The sequence below is a fragment of the Penicillium waksmanii genome (genome assembly GCF_028829765.1).
Source record: "Penicillium waksmanii strain IBT 27052 chromosome Unknown utg000008l:1.0-5622682.0:1.0-5626561.0, whole genome shotgun sequence".
Classification (NCBI taxonomy): domain Eukaryota; kingdom Fungi; phylum Ascomycota; class Eurotiomycetes; order Eurotiales; family Aspergillaceae; genus Penicillium; species Penicillium waksmanii.
In genome coordinates, this window is record NW_026643254.1 from 3,642,272 (window position 1) to 3,655,902 (window position 13,631).

At 49.3% G+C, this 13,631-nt stretch overlaps 7 protein-coding genes across 7 annotated transcripts; 3 read left to right on the top strand and 4 right to left on the bottom strand.

The window, feature by feature from the left end:
* Positions 1–170: 170 nt before the first annotated feature.
* On the bottom strand, positions 171–398 carry N7481_009701 (uncharacterized protein; the record flags this gene model as incomplete). Its single annotated transcript, XM_057268920.1, has 1 exon — positions 171–398. One exon carries the CDS (start codon positions 396–398, stop codon positions 171–173), a length of 228 nt encoding a protein of 75 aa, XP_057119597.1.
* Positions 399–1,024: 626 nt separating this feature from the next.
* N7481_009702 (aldo/keto reductase family protein) lies at positions 1,025–2,061 on the bottom strand (the record flags this gene model as incomplete). The annotated part of the gene is made up of 2 exons (XM_057268921.1): positions 1,025–1,708; positions 1,759–2,061. 2 exons carry the CDS (start codon positions 2,059–2,061, stop codon positions 1,025–1,027), a joined length of 987 nt encoding a protein of 328 aa, XP_057119598.1.
* A 1,754-nt stretch (positions 2,062–3,815) lies between these two features.
* Positions 3,816–5,353, top strand: N7481_009703 (VHS and GAT domain-containing protein; the record flags this gene model as incomplete). Its single annotated transcript, XM_057268922.1, has 5 exons — positions 3,816–3,855; positions 3,926–3,996; positions 4,051–4,089; positions 4,174–4,548; positions 4,610–5,353. 5 exons carry the CDS (start codon positions 3,816–3,818, stop codon positions 5,351–5,353), a joined length of 1,269 nt encoding a protein of 422 aa, XP_057119599.1.
* A 311-nt stretch (positions 5,354–5,664) lies between these two features.
* N7481_009704 (alkene reductase) lies at positions 5,665–6,765 on the bottom strand (the record flags this gene model as incomplete). The annotated part of the gene is made up of 1 exon (XM_057268923.1): positions 5,665–6,765. The coding sequence occupies one exon, from the start codon at positions 6,763–6,765 to the stop codon at positions 5,665–5,667; it is 1,101 nt and encodes a 366-aa protein (XP_057119600.1).
* Positions 6,766–7,187: 422 nt separating this feature from the next.
* On the bottom strand, positions 7,188–8,817 carry N7481_009705 (N-ethylmaleimide reductase; the record flags this gene model as incomplete). Its single annotated transcript, XM_057268924.1, has 5 exons — positions 7,188–7,454; positions 7,550–7,934; positions 7,992–8,110; positions 8,182–8,459; positions 8,529–8,817. Coding segments are annotated over 5 exons (1,338 nt in total), but the record flags the coding sequence as incomplete, so codon positions are not given.
* Positions 8,818–10,151: 1,334 nt separating this feature from the next.
* Positions 10,152–11,090, top strand: N7481_009706 (lytic polysaccharide monooxygenase; the record flags this gene model as incomplete). The annotated part of the gene is made up of 1 exon (XM_057268925.1): positions 10,152–11,090. One exon carries the CDS (start codon positions 10,152–10,154, stop codon positions 11,088–11,090), a length of 939 nt encoding a protein of 312 aa, XP_057119602.1.
* Positions 11,091–11,710: 620 nt separating this feature from the next.
* On the top strand, positions 11,711–13,157 carry N7481_009707 (cation diffusion facilitator family transporter; the record flags this gene model as incomplete). Its single annotated transcript, XM_057268926.1, has 2 exons — positions 11,711–12,848; positions 12,916–13,157. 2 exons carry the CDS (start codon positions 11,711–11,713, stop codon positions 13,155–13,157), a joined length of 1,380 nt encoding a protein of 459 aa, XP_057119603.1.
* Between the last annotated feature and the right edge of the window lie 474 nt (positions 13,158–13,631).

Genomic DNA, 13,631 nt, shown 5'->3' on the forward strand with positions numbered 1-13,631 from the left:
GATATCCATTTTCATATACACAAGTATATAGCTCGTCTTGATACATAAGCATGATCCGTCATGTCACTTCGTAGATAAAAACCGTGCTGACCAGCAAGACCATTCATTGTACAACAATCACCTGGGCATGGACAGTTTGGCTTGCGACCAGCCATCTCCCATCTCCCCGATCAGACCTTTACTACAAACTCCTCGCATCTCTTCTCGTCGCCCGTATATCCACCGTCCTCAGTCTCCATCTTTCGAATTTGAGCATTGAACTGAGCCTTGCGCCTGGCAAACTCCTCCTTATCCCACACGAAGAGGCTCTTGCTAGCAAACAGGAAGTCAATCTGCTCGAGCGTGCGGCCCGCAGTCTCGGGGAAGAAACAGTAGATTATGGGGATATAGATGAACATAGCGGCACCGAAGACGTAGTAGGTTTGAGAAAAGAAGTCAGAAATGAAAACATGAGACAGGGAGGATAGAAGTAACCTTCTCGTGGATACCGGCAAACATGACCGGGACGAGCAGCGATCCAGCGTCGTAGCCGATTGCCTAACCCGCGACGCCGAAAGCGTTACCCTTAGCGCGTAGCTATGCCGGGAAAATCTCGGTCAGATAAACAAAAGGAATCGTCAACCAGGAGGAACTTAAGATAACAATATAAAAGACCATGGCAGCGGCTCCGGTTCCGTACGATGATCTGTGAGTATCTGAGCATCCTCACACACGGAGTATACTATACTGCTGTGAGAGTTCTCGCTGATACAGGAATAAATAGTACTAGATAGATATCCACAGATCGTACCAATTCAATGACTTGAGCTTCAAAGTCATACCATAATTTTCTACGGTGCTAGACTTGGCGGTGACCTAGCTCTGCATTGATTGTTCTATCGAATACAGGGCTTCTACATTCTCAAAAGCGACTGTAAGAGAAAAATGACAATATAGATCACAAGAAAAGGAAACGCTTATGCTAATTAATATATACAAGGCATATGATCCAAGGCTACCCATGAAGTATACTAGTTAGTCACCTCTAGGTTGATCTAAGGACATCAAAGTTATTCACAACCGCATCGTTCTTCACAATGTCCCACAAGCCCGAGATCTGCGCTGCCACCTCATTAGGCAGAGGTCCAGCTTTAAGTGCAGCAACAGTCTGTTTTACCTGGGTTAGACTGCTAGCTCCAATGACCAGTACGTCCCCAAGTCGTGCATCAAGAGCCGAATGGAACGCCACCCATCGATATGCAAGCGCGGCCTTGGAGATCCCGGCCGCCTCGGAAATGGCATTCCACTTGTCCAATGCTTCAAAGAAAGCGGGTTTTCCGTATATAGCGTGATAGAATGAGCCCAGCGGTGACTTCGGGTCCCAACGGCCCTCTCCCTTGGTACCGGAAGTCAACTGGGCCGTGGTTTTGGTGAGAAATCCGCCTGCTATGGGACTATAGGCGTAGAAAGCAATCCCATTATCGCGCAGAGTGGGCAGGATATCATTATCCAGCTGGCGGGCAATCGCGCTGTAGTTTCCCTGGTAGACCTTAGGAAGAATGTAACTATGCTTAGTTGCCACACGCAGAACATCTTTGATTTCGTCGGCGTTGAAGTTGGACAGCCCAAAGTTGTTAAATTTTCCTGCTTCGTAGAGATCGTTGATCCCGGCAAGAGTTTCCTCAAGAGGCACCTTTGGATCGGGGGCATGGATATAGAAGTTGTTCACCTGTGGTCGTCAGTATGTGAACAGGTCTCGTATCTTAGGGTGGATCTCACTTTCTCAACTCCCAGTCTTTCCAGGCTGGCGATCGCTCGCTCAAAAATCTCTTTTCGAGATGAGCTTCCTGGAGCAAATCCTCCGACATGCTTGGTATCAACAAGGAAGTCTGATAATCCCTCGCCCTGGCCAATGAGTTGCTCACTGGTACCACCACCGTAGGACTGCGCAGTGTCAAGTTGAGTGATTCCTTCAGTTTTGAGGGTCTCAAATAGACTTGAAACTTCTGCGGCGTTCGAAAAGCTTCCATCCTCGGCAGTGATGGTCGCTCCACCGAATACAAGGTTAGGGATAGAGGCCATAGTATGAAGGATTGATTGAAATTGAGGACACTTGGAAGTGTTTGCTGTTGAATTGTAGTTATTAAAATTAGCCTAACCACCCAGAAAATTATAGTTACTTAAATAGTCGCAAAATTTGTCGCGCTTTGAAATCAATTCGTGGCTTGTATGCGTTCCTGTACGGCTATACTGAGGGACGGAGAGCCGGGAGATTGATAATCAGTGATGCCATTTTTTCAGCGCCCAGGCTGCTGACGTCCAAGCCGTAGCTTATTCCGATTCAGGTTTAGTCTGTGCAGCATAAAGTACCATCAGACCTTGGTTTTCGCTGTTTCTTCTCGAATTGGCAAGTGTACTAAGTCAACAAGATCTTCAATACTGTGCTTCGGATTCGTTCGCCTTCTAGGGCCCTCAAATTGCAGAAATACTAATATCCATGTCTTTTTGTTATACGAGTCAGGCAGCTTTTAGCATGCTGGGTCTATTTAATCCTGCTTTCCGTTTGCAGTTCTAGATCCTCCCTCAGGCCATGAAAAAGCTGATCGGGTCTCTGTTATACATTCACTATTGCTTCCAAGGTTCTAACAAGTTGTATACAGAGCGGGGTTGTCAGGGCACCCAAGAAGAGCCCACCCCAATACCCTGAATCAATTTACTATCAAAAAATCTACCCCGGACACCTACTTCGGCGATTTGCTCGGTGATGAGAGGTAAATGGACCCGTACTTTCCAAATCCCCCAGGTTAGTACAAGCTGGTCGTGCCCTTGCTGACTTCGAGTGCTGTCAAGTAACCCCCCCGTTCGACTCGGGGGCCCGGCATTTCTTTTTTTCGTTTTTTTCTTCTCTTTGGGTTCTCCCACTTACTTCTCAACATTTATATGATATTATTCATAGAGAAACCCTGTTTTTTCTATTCTCTCTTTTGTTCTCACTGCCATGCTTTTCCAACAAACATATTTTCAGGATGGTAGGCATGGCCTGTGCGGGTCAGTCATGATGGGCGCCACAACCCTTACTAGTAGCACCTCTCTAGCATTTCTGCGCGCTCCTTGTCTCCAATACTTCAAAATGGAGAGAAAAAGACTACATCTTCTCGACAGCGCCCTTTGATGATTTTTGGTCGCGTGGACCAAAAAAAATGGTTGCCTGTACCAGCCGATGCAGAGACCATAGCATAACCAGACTTGGCATTGCCTCAGCCACAATGCGTTGACGCGCATTGACTTGGCAAAGTTCCCAAATCTTGTAGAGATACTCTACATCGTGAGTATTCAACTCGTTGAAATTGGAAATCTTTCTATTGACTGGGCTTGTTGTTGAGAATAGACGAGAGAAATAGTTGAACAGTACTGCCTAACTGCCATATCTAAAAGTGCTAAAAATATCTCCCACGGGACGAAAGAGCCTCAAAAAATTGCGGCAAGAAATCCGCTGACTCAGGATTCTCGACGATCTTGACGTACTATGTAGTAGTACTTATTTACCCCAAGATTAGGTTGTGGAAGGTGCTGTGCCTCACATTGTCCACGTAGTCCAACAACGTGAGGCAACAGTCCAAAATTGACTCCCTTTGCCACTGTGTCGGCTAGAGAGACTGGATGTGCTTAGGCGAAGCAACTGGCAACTGGCTAGTACTAAAATTGATAATAAACCACTAAACCCCCCCGGGGGCGCTTTTTTGGACCCCATCGCTTGTTTTGGTTGCGCTTCTTTTTCCCCTCCCTTCCTCTTCCCCTTTTCTAAAGAAAAAAAAAATCATTGGAAAATCGAAACCATGAAGCGCATCCTGCCAAAGGGCCTGATTCGGCGCTCGAGTGAGTCGTTCTTCATCCCATTCACAAACCCCCCCCTTTTGCTCCCCGCAATTTTTGCTGACCGCCGCAGCGACGGGTTCCGGCGCGAGCAGCCCCGACCAAAACGATCAGTCGCCGGAGGGCATTTTGCTCCGAGAATTGGTGTGTTACATGGCTATCGACGATCTTGCTCTTCACTAATAACCTGCCATTCAGACCACTTTCTGCGAAGTGAGCAACAGCCCACAGAATACGGTATGTGTCCTGCCTAGCGATGCCTACCCACCCATCTGGTGCCTACTGTGATCTGGTCGCTAACCGGAAACCTCCTCTCTCTAGCAAGGAAATGAGTTCGTTCATCTCCCTCTCATCGTTGAGAGCGCCGAGTCGAGCCCCGCCGCCGCCAAAGAGGCTGCCGTGCGCATTCGCAAATACCTCTCAACCCCAATCCAGACCCCGAGCCATGTCCAGTACAATGCGATCATGTTGATGCGCATCCTCACCGACAACCCTGGTCACAGCTTCACCAAGTACTTTGACAGCAAGTTCGTCTCAACAATCAAGGAGCTCTTGCGGAACGGGCGCGATTGGCATGTGCAGCATTACCTGCGCCAGTTTCTGCATGGCCTCGAAACTAGCAAGGCAATGGACGAGGATTTGCAACCGCTACTGGCGATGTGGGCAAAGGAGAAAGCCAAGAGCCAACCCCAATTTGTAAGGAATCCGGCGTGTTGACTCCATCTCGGGAACATCAGACTAACTTCATGTGTAGCAGACCACCCCATACCCTCCCAACTCCATGGCACCAATGCCGCCGCAACGACCCCAAGCTCGCCCACCACGACACCAGCTTCCAGACCCTGGTGAACTGGCTGCACGCATTGAGGAAGCGAGAAACTCGGCGAAACTTCTCACCCAATTTGTCCAGACCACCCCGCCAGTGGAGATGGAAGGAAATGAATTGATCAAGGAGTTTGTGGACCGTTGCCAGACCTCGTCCCGCCTCCTCCAGAGTTATATTCACTGCAACAACCCGCCGCCAGATGAAGCTACCCTCCTCACTTTAATTGAGGCCAACGACGAGATTTCCGTCGCCATCTCTGGACAGCAACGCGGCTTGTTAAAAGCGCGCAAAGCTCGCGGCTCGGCAACCACATCTCCTGTTTCCCCTGCCTCTTCCAACGACGCGACTTCGGCCACGCTCAACCGTCCTTTTTCGTCGGAAATCCCTCAAGAGCCTCAGGGCCCAGAGTACACAACCGCCCGACTAAGTGAACTCCCGGCTCCGGCTGCAACCATGTCGGGTGGTGCTCGCTCGGAAACGAACACAAACCAAAACACTACTATACCGAGATCCAACACCGAGCGGTCCGAATACAATTCGGCTGATTTCGAAGTGCAGAATCCCTTCGCCGACGACTTTGCCACGCACGATTCTGATAACGAGCGAAACCACGCTCCGGGTGCGGCGGCGCAGGGCAGCCGTGTGCACGTCTCAACTGCAGAGCAAGGGCGTTGATTGTACAGGCGGTTTTGCATAGCCTTGTGCCATGGTTGAAGTGATACCCCCATACCAGCGTAAAATTCGATTCCCGACAGCATCTCTTTGTGTTATGTCTTGCTTTTTTGGACTTTTATTGGCTTCAGCACGCATATTCCTTGATACCTCAAGCGTTCGTTATAAATCCTTACAGAATTGGTTAAGAACTATACTTGGCTGCTTTCAAGTTATCTCATTGAATTCTCATTAGCGGACCAACAATCAATCGCCTTTGGCCATACTATTTACGCTATAGTAACTATTCCTCAAAACAAAGGGTGCTGGCTGAACTAAACCATTGTCTCACTTTCCAGGTACCCAGCACTGAATGGGTAATCCGAATAACCAACCGCCGACCCAGAGACATAGAAGGTCTCCCTATTGTACGCGCTCAGCTCTAGGCCCTTCCTGGCCCTATATACCAGATCTGGATTTGAGATAAAGTAACGACCAAATATGACCATGATGTCCTTAGAGCTCTTTTTCTCGACCAGTTCGTGTGCCTCTTGGAGCGTGTAGCCACCAGCGACAAGAAAAAGTCCATTCCAGAGATCATACGCGAAATCGAGACTCTCATGACCAATCGACTCATTGGCTCCGGAGATCCGCGACTCTACAAGGTGCAGATAGGCCAAGTCGAACTGGTTGGCCTTATTGATGAGATTGCTGAACTGCGGGATCGGATCGACCATTCTCATGCCCTGGAATGTACTCCAAGGACTCAGACGAAGTCCAACGCGCTTGGGACCGATGGCTTCGATGACAGACTCGATCACTTCCTGTACCAAACGATTTCGATTCTCGACGCTACCGCCATATTGATCAGTTCGATCATTGCTGACATCTTGGATGAATTGATCAAGGAGATAGCCGTTAGCACCATGGATCTCGACCCCATCAAAGCCCGCCCGAATGGCATTCTGCGAAGCGTCGACAAAATCCCGGACTGTCTGTTCGATTTCGTCCAGGGTCATGGCTCTAGGTACTGGGGCGCCCTCCTCAATTGGAATCGCGCTAGGTGCGACAATATCAACACCTTCTCTTCGGGCAATTTCGACATCTGCAGCACGGCCCATTGCGAATAGCTGGCAGAATATGAAACATCCTTTGCGATGGACTTCGTCGGTGATGGGTTTCCAGGCAGCGACTTGCTCTTCGCGCCAGAGTCCTGGGGCATGCGGGAATCCACCGCAGGTTGCTGATATGAATGTTCCCTCGGTGATAATGAGAGTACCGGGTACAGCGGCGCGTTGGCTGTAGTATTCTTTCATCAGGGGTGTTGGGACTCGGTCTTGACTTGCTCGTAAGCGAGTTAGGGGTGCCATTCCGATGCGATGGTTGATTTTCAGGTTGCCTATGTTCAAGGGCTTGAAAAGACGTTGTTCGGACATGGTTCAAAGGGCGTGGATGTTATGATTGTGAATGGTGAAATAAATTTGAATAATTGGTGATTGTACTCCAGGAATCTTCGATTACTTATAGTCATTTCTCTCATGGGGATTTCTTCATCGAAGTCGGACGAATTTTTCGGACTCATCTTATACAATATGGTAGAGAGTTGCATCCTAAAAGGGAAACAAGATACTTCTCTTTAGGGAAAGGTCGAAGCTTATTCGTTCTCAACCAATAGTAGTTATGCCAGCGGGGCACTTTACAGCTTACGCGATCGGTATTTCAATGGTCGATGACAAAGATGAAAATGCAATAAATATTTAATGGCAGGGAGATAATTACTAATGGTTAGAGATGAATTTCTTCAGGTCATGTGTATAGTTTCCAGAAAACTAAATAAATTTCGTCTTGGGCGCATCTTTTAAGGCCTAGTTGGGGAACTTTCCTCCCAAAACGATTCAACCTGAGCCGCGAATGCTTTTTCCGACCAAATAAATCTCTTGAGGATTTCGAGCAGCTCCGACCACGATGTATACAATTTCCTCAACTTGTTGTGGTTTGAATGCACTAGTGCCATATACCCTGCTCGTATAGATCCTACCGGGGCAAAGGCGCCACCGATGTGCAAAAGCCAAGCTAACAAGTCGGGCGAAGTATCCCACAGAGGATGATTATTTGTACTTTGTATCTTGGAAAGTAGTTGTGATGAAAGATAAGACTTATCATATCCGTTAGTATAGTCCGATGAGCCATGGAGAGAAACGAGCCAAGGGGTCACCTTACTGGAAGAGTTGAGCATCGCCAAATTTTGCAGCGCAGCATAGCTGAGCATAGGTATGCTGCTAGGTGGCAGCACTCCGAGATAGATGAGTGACTAGGCAAGCTCACCAATCTTGACTGGATCGATGCTTGGTGATTATCGATATGCGCCATCGAGATTACGTCCTCGTGGCCGAACAAAGCAGAATCTCGGATGCATTGCAATGCGAAAATGTCCCTGAGTATTTCTAAAAAGCCCTCTCCCAATAGAACTGAGTGTTCTTGGAATCCGGGAGGGAGGATGAAGAAGTCTGGAGCAAAAGGATCTCTTCTCCACTGGAGCTCGGCGAAGGTTGTGTGATCAACGATTCGATGACTCCCTGTCATAACAGAGGCATTCAAGTCCGACCTGTTGTATATTATTAGGCGAAGATTTTCAGTTATCAAAGTAGAAACTTAGATTTACCAAAAGATTGCGCGTTTGATACCGTCGCTCAGGTAGACACCTAGTCTTTGGCATACGCCGAGAATTTCCTTTATTGCGCTCATGTGAAGCTGAACATGATTCGGTATCCCCAAGAGAGCCTATAGTACGAAAATTAAAATCAAACGTCGGTGCCATGAGCTATTAGTGTAGTAAATTGAGAGATACATACCTCTATTCGGGCAAGTAGTAGAATGGCTCCTAAGGTAGATTCAGTGGTGGCCTTCTCTGGATAACTCATTCTGTCACGTATATAGCTCATTGATTGACTCTGATAACCAAGGCATTCCGTATTCAGATTGTCTGCACCGAATGAAAATGAAAATGTGAGCAAAACCGCACTCAGCAGTGCGTTGTCATTCGACCCATTCTGAAGAACGGAGTGGAAGTTTCGGAGTACAAGCTCGTCCGAGACACTAAACATTGGCCGAATAGCTTGCCGATCGAATTCTATAACGGAGAAATTTCGGGTAAGAAACTTTCAGGGACTGGCTACTTCGGCAAATCTGCAGATCTTACGTTGATTTAATAATGGCTGTTGTTTCGGTGATTCCGCAGCAAGCATTTGCAGCAGATCGGCCGCACAGGCAAGAGAAGGTCCAGTTTTTCTTGTACACGGCTTGTCCTGATCCTTTGTACTTATTGGTTGCCTATGGCCATTTTTGGGAGAAAATGTGTTAAAATTGAGACCTGCCTTTTGTCGAAGCTTTCGTTTGTTCTGGAGCCCGCGCGCTATAGCATGTGAGCGGGCCAGATGATTTCTTGTGCGATCGGTAGGAGCTTGTATCGTAATGAAATGGAATTGGTCGCCTGCGCGAAAAAGTCAATAAATCTATAGGGTACGAGGCGTGCGTTAGGGTCACTGTACTGGATCTGAGATCGTTCTGTGTAGCCATTGAATTGGGGCTGTCTTCCTGAGAAATTTTGATGACTGCTGAATTGGTATCGGGTCTTCAGACATACAAGTCATCTATGATCGCGGTATGAGACGGGTGGAAGAGTATCAGAGTTCGGCGTAGTTTCGATGAACACGATGGCGGATTACAAATCGAATCGGGAAGATATCCCATCAGTCCCGACTCCCCGCTGATATCCTCGAGCTCCCTTGTCCCATCAATATTGGTCTACGCCTTGACTCATTGAACCATCGATAAAATCCGGTGAACATTTTATCTACCTCCGTTGCAAGACAAAGATGCGGCAATGAGAATTCAACACAACGGACTCTGAGTACAAAGCTGCAGATGACGTATCAATCCACTACACAAACCCGCAGCCCGAAGTTTCAAGGATACACCGACCCGCGAGACTCCGGATCAACCTTCATCAAAAGTAGATTGAGAGGATTGCCCGAGGCTGAAAATGGCGAGGAGTCCGACCATCCAACGTTCGGGACCCACGCGTCCCTTAAGCTGCTCTAGCCATACCACCAACAAGTCCTTGCGCAAGCTTCGATCCTGAACTTACATGGCTCATCCATTCCGCTATATTCTCCAGCAATCATGTTGGACCTGATTCAAGTTCGACTGGTGGTCCCATCAATCTGAAACTGTCAAAACCCCTGCTCGGCGCGTGGAGCGAGCCTTGGCAGGCCCTAAAAACGCCTAAGGGAGAACTTCGGTCTTGTCCCGGCTGCGATTCGTTCATACAACTAGCAGAGCGACCGAGGGATAATGCTCCGAAAATATGAGACCTTGAAGACATTCCCGGTCTCACCACGCGCTTTTCGGTGGAGGAGCCCCGTTCTCTTGGGACATCAATGAGGGGTTCAATTGTTTCAGAGTACCAATTAGCTGCATTTTGCCCTAATGACAGCTCCGAATAAGGAAAATTGCCCTTTCTTGGTACTTTGGACTGTCTGAACTTGATTGAGGATGGGATTTGACGGGCTCGAGATCGACTCTAGGTTCAACCGGAGGGAGAAAGGGGTCGACGTCTATATAACAGACCAAACCCAGCGTCGCTAGCTCTGGAGACATCAAGCCGACCCTTCCTTTTTGTTCCTTCCTTCTTTTCATTACCTCCGGTCTGGAACCGTGAAGCCTTTCACTTTCATTCGCTATATACAATTCAACGGTACCGGTTTACCGATCACTCCATTCTTTCGTTCCGGACAGTCGATACTCGATCCGAACATCCAAAATGAAGCAATTTACTCCCATTGCCGCCCTCGTGGGTCTCATCCCCCTGGTCAATGCCCACGGTTTTGTCACCAGCCCAACTGCCCGTATGCCTGGTGATGCCATGGCCTCCGCCTGTGGTCAACAAGTCAAAAGCAACCAGGAGTCCGACAACTACGGCAACATCCAAGGTGAACTGCAGGTCGCCAATGGCCAGAGCGACTACAGTGCGAGCGAGTGCGATATCTGGCTTTGCAAGGGCTACAAGTTTGCCGACAACAAGGACAACGTCTACTCCTACACAGCCGGTGAGTCCGTGGACTTCACTGTTGACATTCGTGCCCCCCACACCGGTGTTGCCAACGTGTCTGTCGTCGAGACTTCTTCCAACTCCGTCATTGGCAGCCCTTTGATTAGCTGGTCTGTCTATGCCTCGACCGCTACTGGCGTCACCAGCAATGAGACCGACTTCAGTGTGACCTTGCCCGATGATCTTGGTAGCAAGTGCTCTACTGCTGGTGACTGTGTTCTGCAGTGGTACTGGTACGCCGAGTCCATCGACCAGACCTACGAGTCTTGCGTTGATTTCACTCTCGGTGGTTCCGGCTCTAGCTCTGGCTCTGGCTCTTCTGGCTCCTCCGGCTCCTCCAGCTCGGCTGCGGCGGAAACTACTGCGGCCCCTTCTACCCCCGCTGCTGCTGTCGAGACCTCTGCCGCCGTTGAAACCACCGCCGCTCCTGTCGAGACTACCTCTGCTACTCCTGTGCTCTACGCTACCACAACCTTCGCTACTCAGGCCCGTCAATCCGATGAGCCCTCGGTCGAGGTGCAGACTGCCAGCGCTGTGGAAACCACTGCTAGCTCTGTTGGCTCCACCCAGCCCATCCCCACTGATGGTACTGCCCAGGAGCAGCTGAGCTTCGTCGAGTCTATCCTGAAGTACCTGGCCAACAGCGAATAAGTGTGGGAGTTTAGAAACCGTGCATGCCAAGAAATTGACCCCACAATTCAGGGGCCATCTTTTATAGATAGACGGGTGTAAATGTCAATATCATATTCTTTGGTCGGTGAAAATCTTCGTTTCCCTTTGTGGAAATATTCCAATAGGCCTTGACCTTTTTAAGGTAGACCCAAGCGTTACCAAGAAAAGAAGTGCATCTGCATAAAATAGCCGTGTCTGATCGGCTAGCCCCACATGTACAATCTGATCCCTGTTGTCTTGTCCAACGCTTCCTATGTTGAATTGTGAGACTCTACTCAGCCTGCTAGTTTGGGCCTCGGGTCCCTGGAAGCTAAGGGAGCTGGTGATAATGTATACTTTATAGAATGTACTTTATCTACTAATTTCTTCACAATTTCCATGTTTTAGTTCCCATGTCGATCCGAGTGGAGCCCTGCTTTGACTGCCAGTGAGGATTGATAGACGATAAGCACAGCCCCATCACAAAAAAGTCCAAGTGCCACAGCCAGTTTCTTTCACCGGTCCCCCTTGGTTGCTTATTCCTCAACATCCCCCTTGCTCTACCCCCCATTCCGACGCCAGCTCAAGCTTGAAGGTAGCATACCTTTCATCCACCCATCATGGAGGAACATCTACGTCAGAGTCTCTCCAACCACCCAAATGCTTTTCAGCATTTCCATAGCAGCTCGCCCCACTCGTCGCATAGGTCCCACGACAGAATGGCTCCGCGCCCTCAGCAGGAAGGCACCTCCACGGCCATCGAACTCGAGACTGACATGAGCCAGCATCGCCATGGCAGTTCTGACGAGGAGGGAATGCCTCCACCTCGCTATACCAAGGCCACCGACCCGTTCCACCTCGCATCCAAGCTCAAAACCGAGGAGGAAATCCGCCAAATTAAAGCCAACACTAGCCGCAAGCGCGACTCCGCCTCTCCAACCCCCAAAGTCATCGAACTGGTCCGCAGTACTGGTGACCGTGGCAAGGCGGCCCTCACCACCCGGAAACTGCAGGGCTTCTACGAAAACCAGAACGAGAATATCGAGCGCATGCTCAAGCCTGTGGAGGAACATGTGCGGGAAGCGCGCGACCTGAACGAGGAAAATAGCTTGAAGTACAAGATCGCTGTGTACGCTAGTTTTGCCGCCAACGTCATTCTGTGTGTTGTTCAGGTGTACGGTGCCGCCTCGTCCGGTTCCCTGTCCCTGTTCACAACCATGGCCGACGCCATCTTCGACCCCATGTCCAACCTCACCCTCCTTCTCTGCAACAAGGCCGTCAACCGCGTTGACCCTCGTAAATTCCCCGCCGGCAAGGCTCGTATCGAAACGGCCGGGAACATCTGCTTCTGCGCCCTCATGACTGCTGTCTCGATGATCATCATCGCCTTCTCCATCCGCGAGATTGTCGCAGGCTCCGACACCTTGGTCGCAGAATTCCACCTCCCCTCTATCATCGCTGTCTCTGTTGCTTTCTTCACCAAGCTTGGGCTGTTCCTTTACTGCTTCGCTCTGCGCAATCAGGTCTCTCAGATCCGGATTCTGTGGGAAGACCACCGCAACGATCTTCTCATCAACGGTATTGGTGTGATGACCTCTATCCTCGGTAGTAAGATCCGCTGGTGGATTGATCCGATGGGTGCCATCATCCTGTCGTTGATTGTCAGTGGGCTGTGGCTGCACTCTGCTTATGGCGAGTTCCAGCTCTTGATTGGTGTCACCGCGGATACCAAGATGCAACAGCTCATCACTTATATCTGTAAGATCGCCTTCCGTCTCTCATCTCATCTTTTCGTCTTGAACATGAAATGCTAATATTCTCACAGCCATGACTCACTCCCCTCTCATTACGGCCATCGACACAGTCCGAGCTTACACCTCTGGCCCCCGTCTTCTCGTCGAAGTCGACATCGTCATGGAGCCCAATGAGTCTCTTCGTGCGACCCACGACGTGGCGGAGGAACTGCAAATCAAACTCGAGTCCCTTCCAGACGTGGAGCGTGCTTATGTGCACGTTGACTACGAGACTACTCACAAGCCGGAGCACTTTTTGAAGAAGGAGCTCTAAATCATAGCCACACAGTTTTATTTTGGATCTTGATTGTAACATATTATTAATACCGGAGTTAGAAGACAAAGCTAAAATAGGTCAAGCTTGTCATGGAGCATAGCGTCAACTTAAAAAATATTCAGATTTTTATTTTCATTCTATATAAGCCTTGTCTCAAAAGTAAACGTCAAAAAGTGACCACGGTCAAGGAGATTTCCGAGTCTCTGACGCCTAATTTGGCCCTCCCTTTCCCCCGTGCCCCTTTGCACCTTCACCCGTATTAGTCCACCTCTCACACACTTTAATCTTGAAATACGAAGTGACATCCGAACTCATTGAAAAATCTCGCAGGTGGACGGAATCTCGGACTCCCACGAACCCGAGCTAAGCACTCAGGCCTCCAGCTCGGGCGACTCCAAACCCCGAGCAAAAACCAGTGGGGATTGCCCAGCGACTATAAAGCTTAACATGTCCGACGCAGGAAATTTGAAA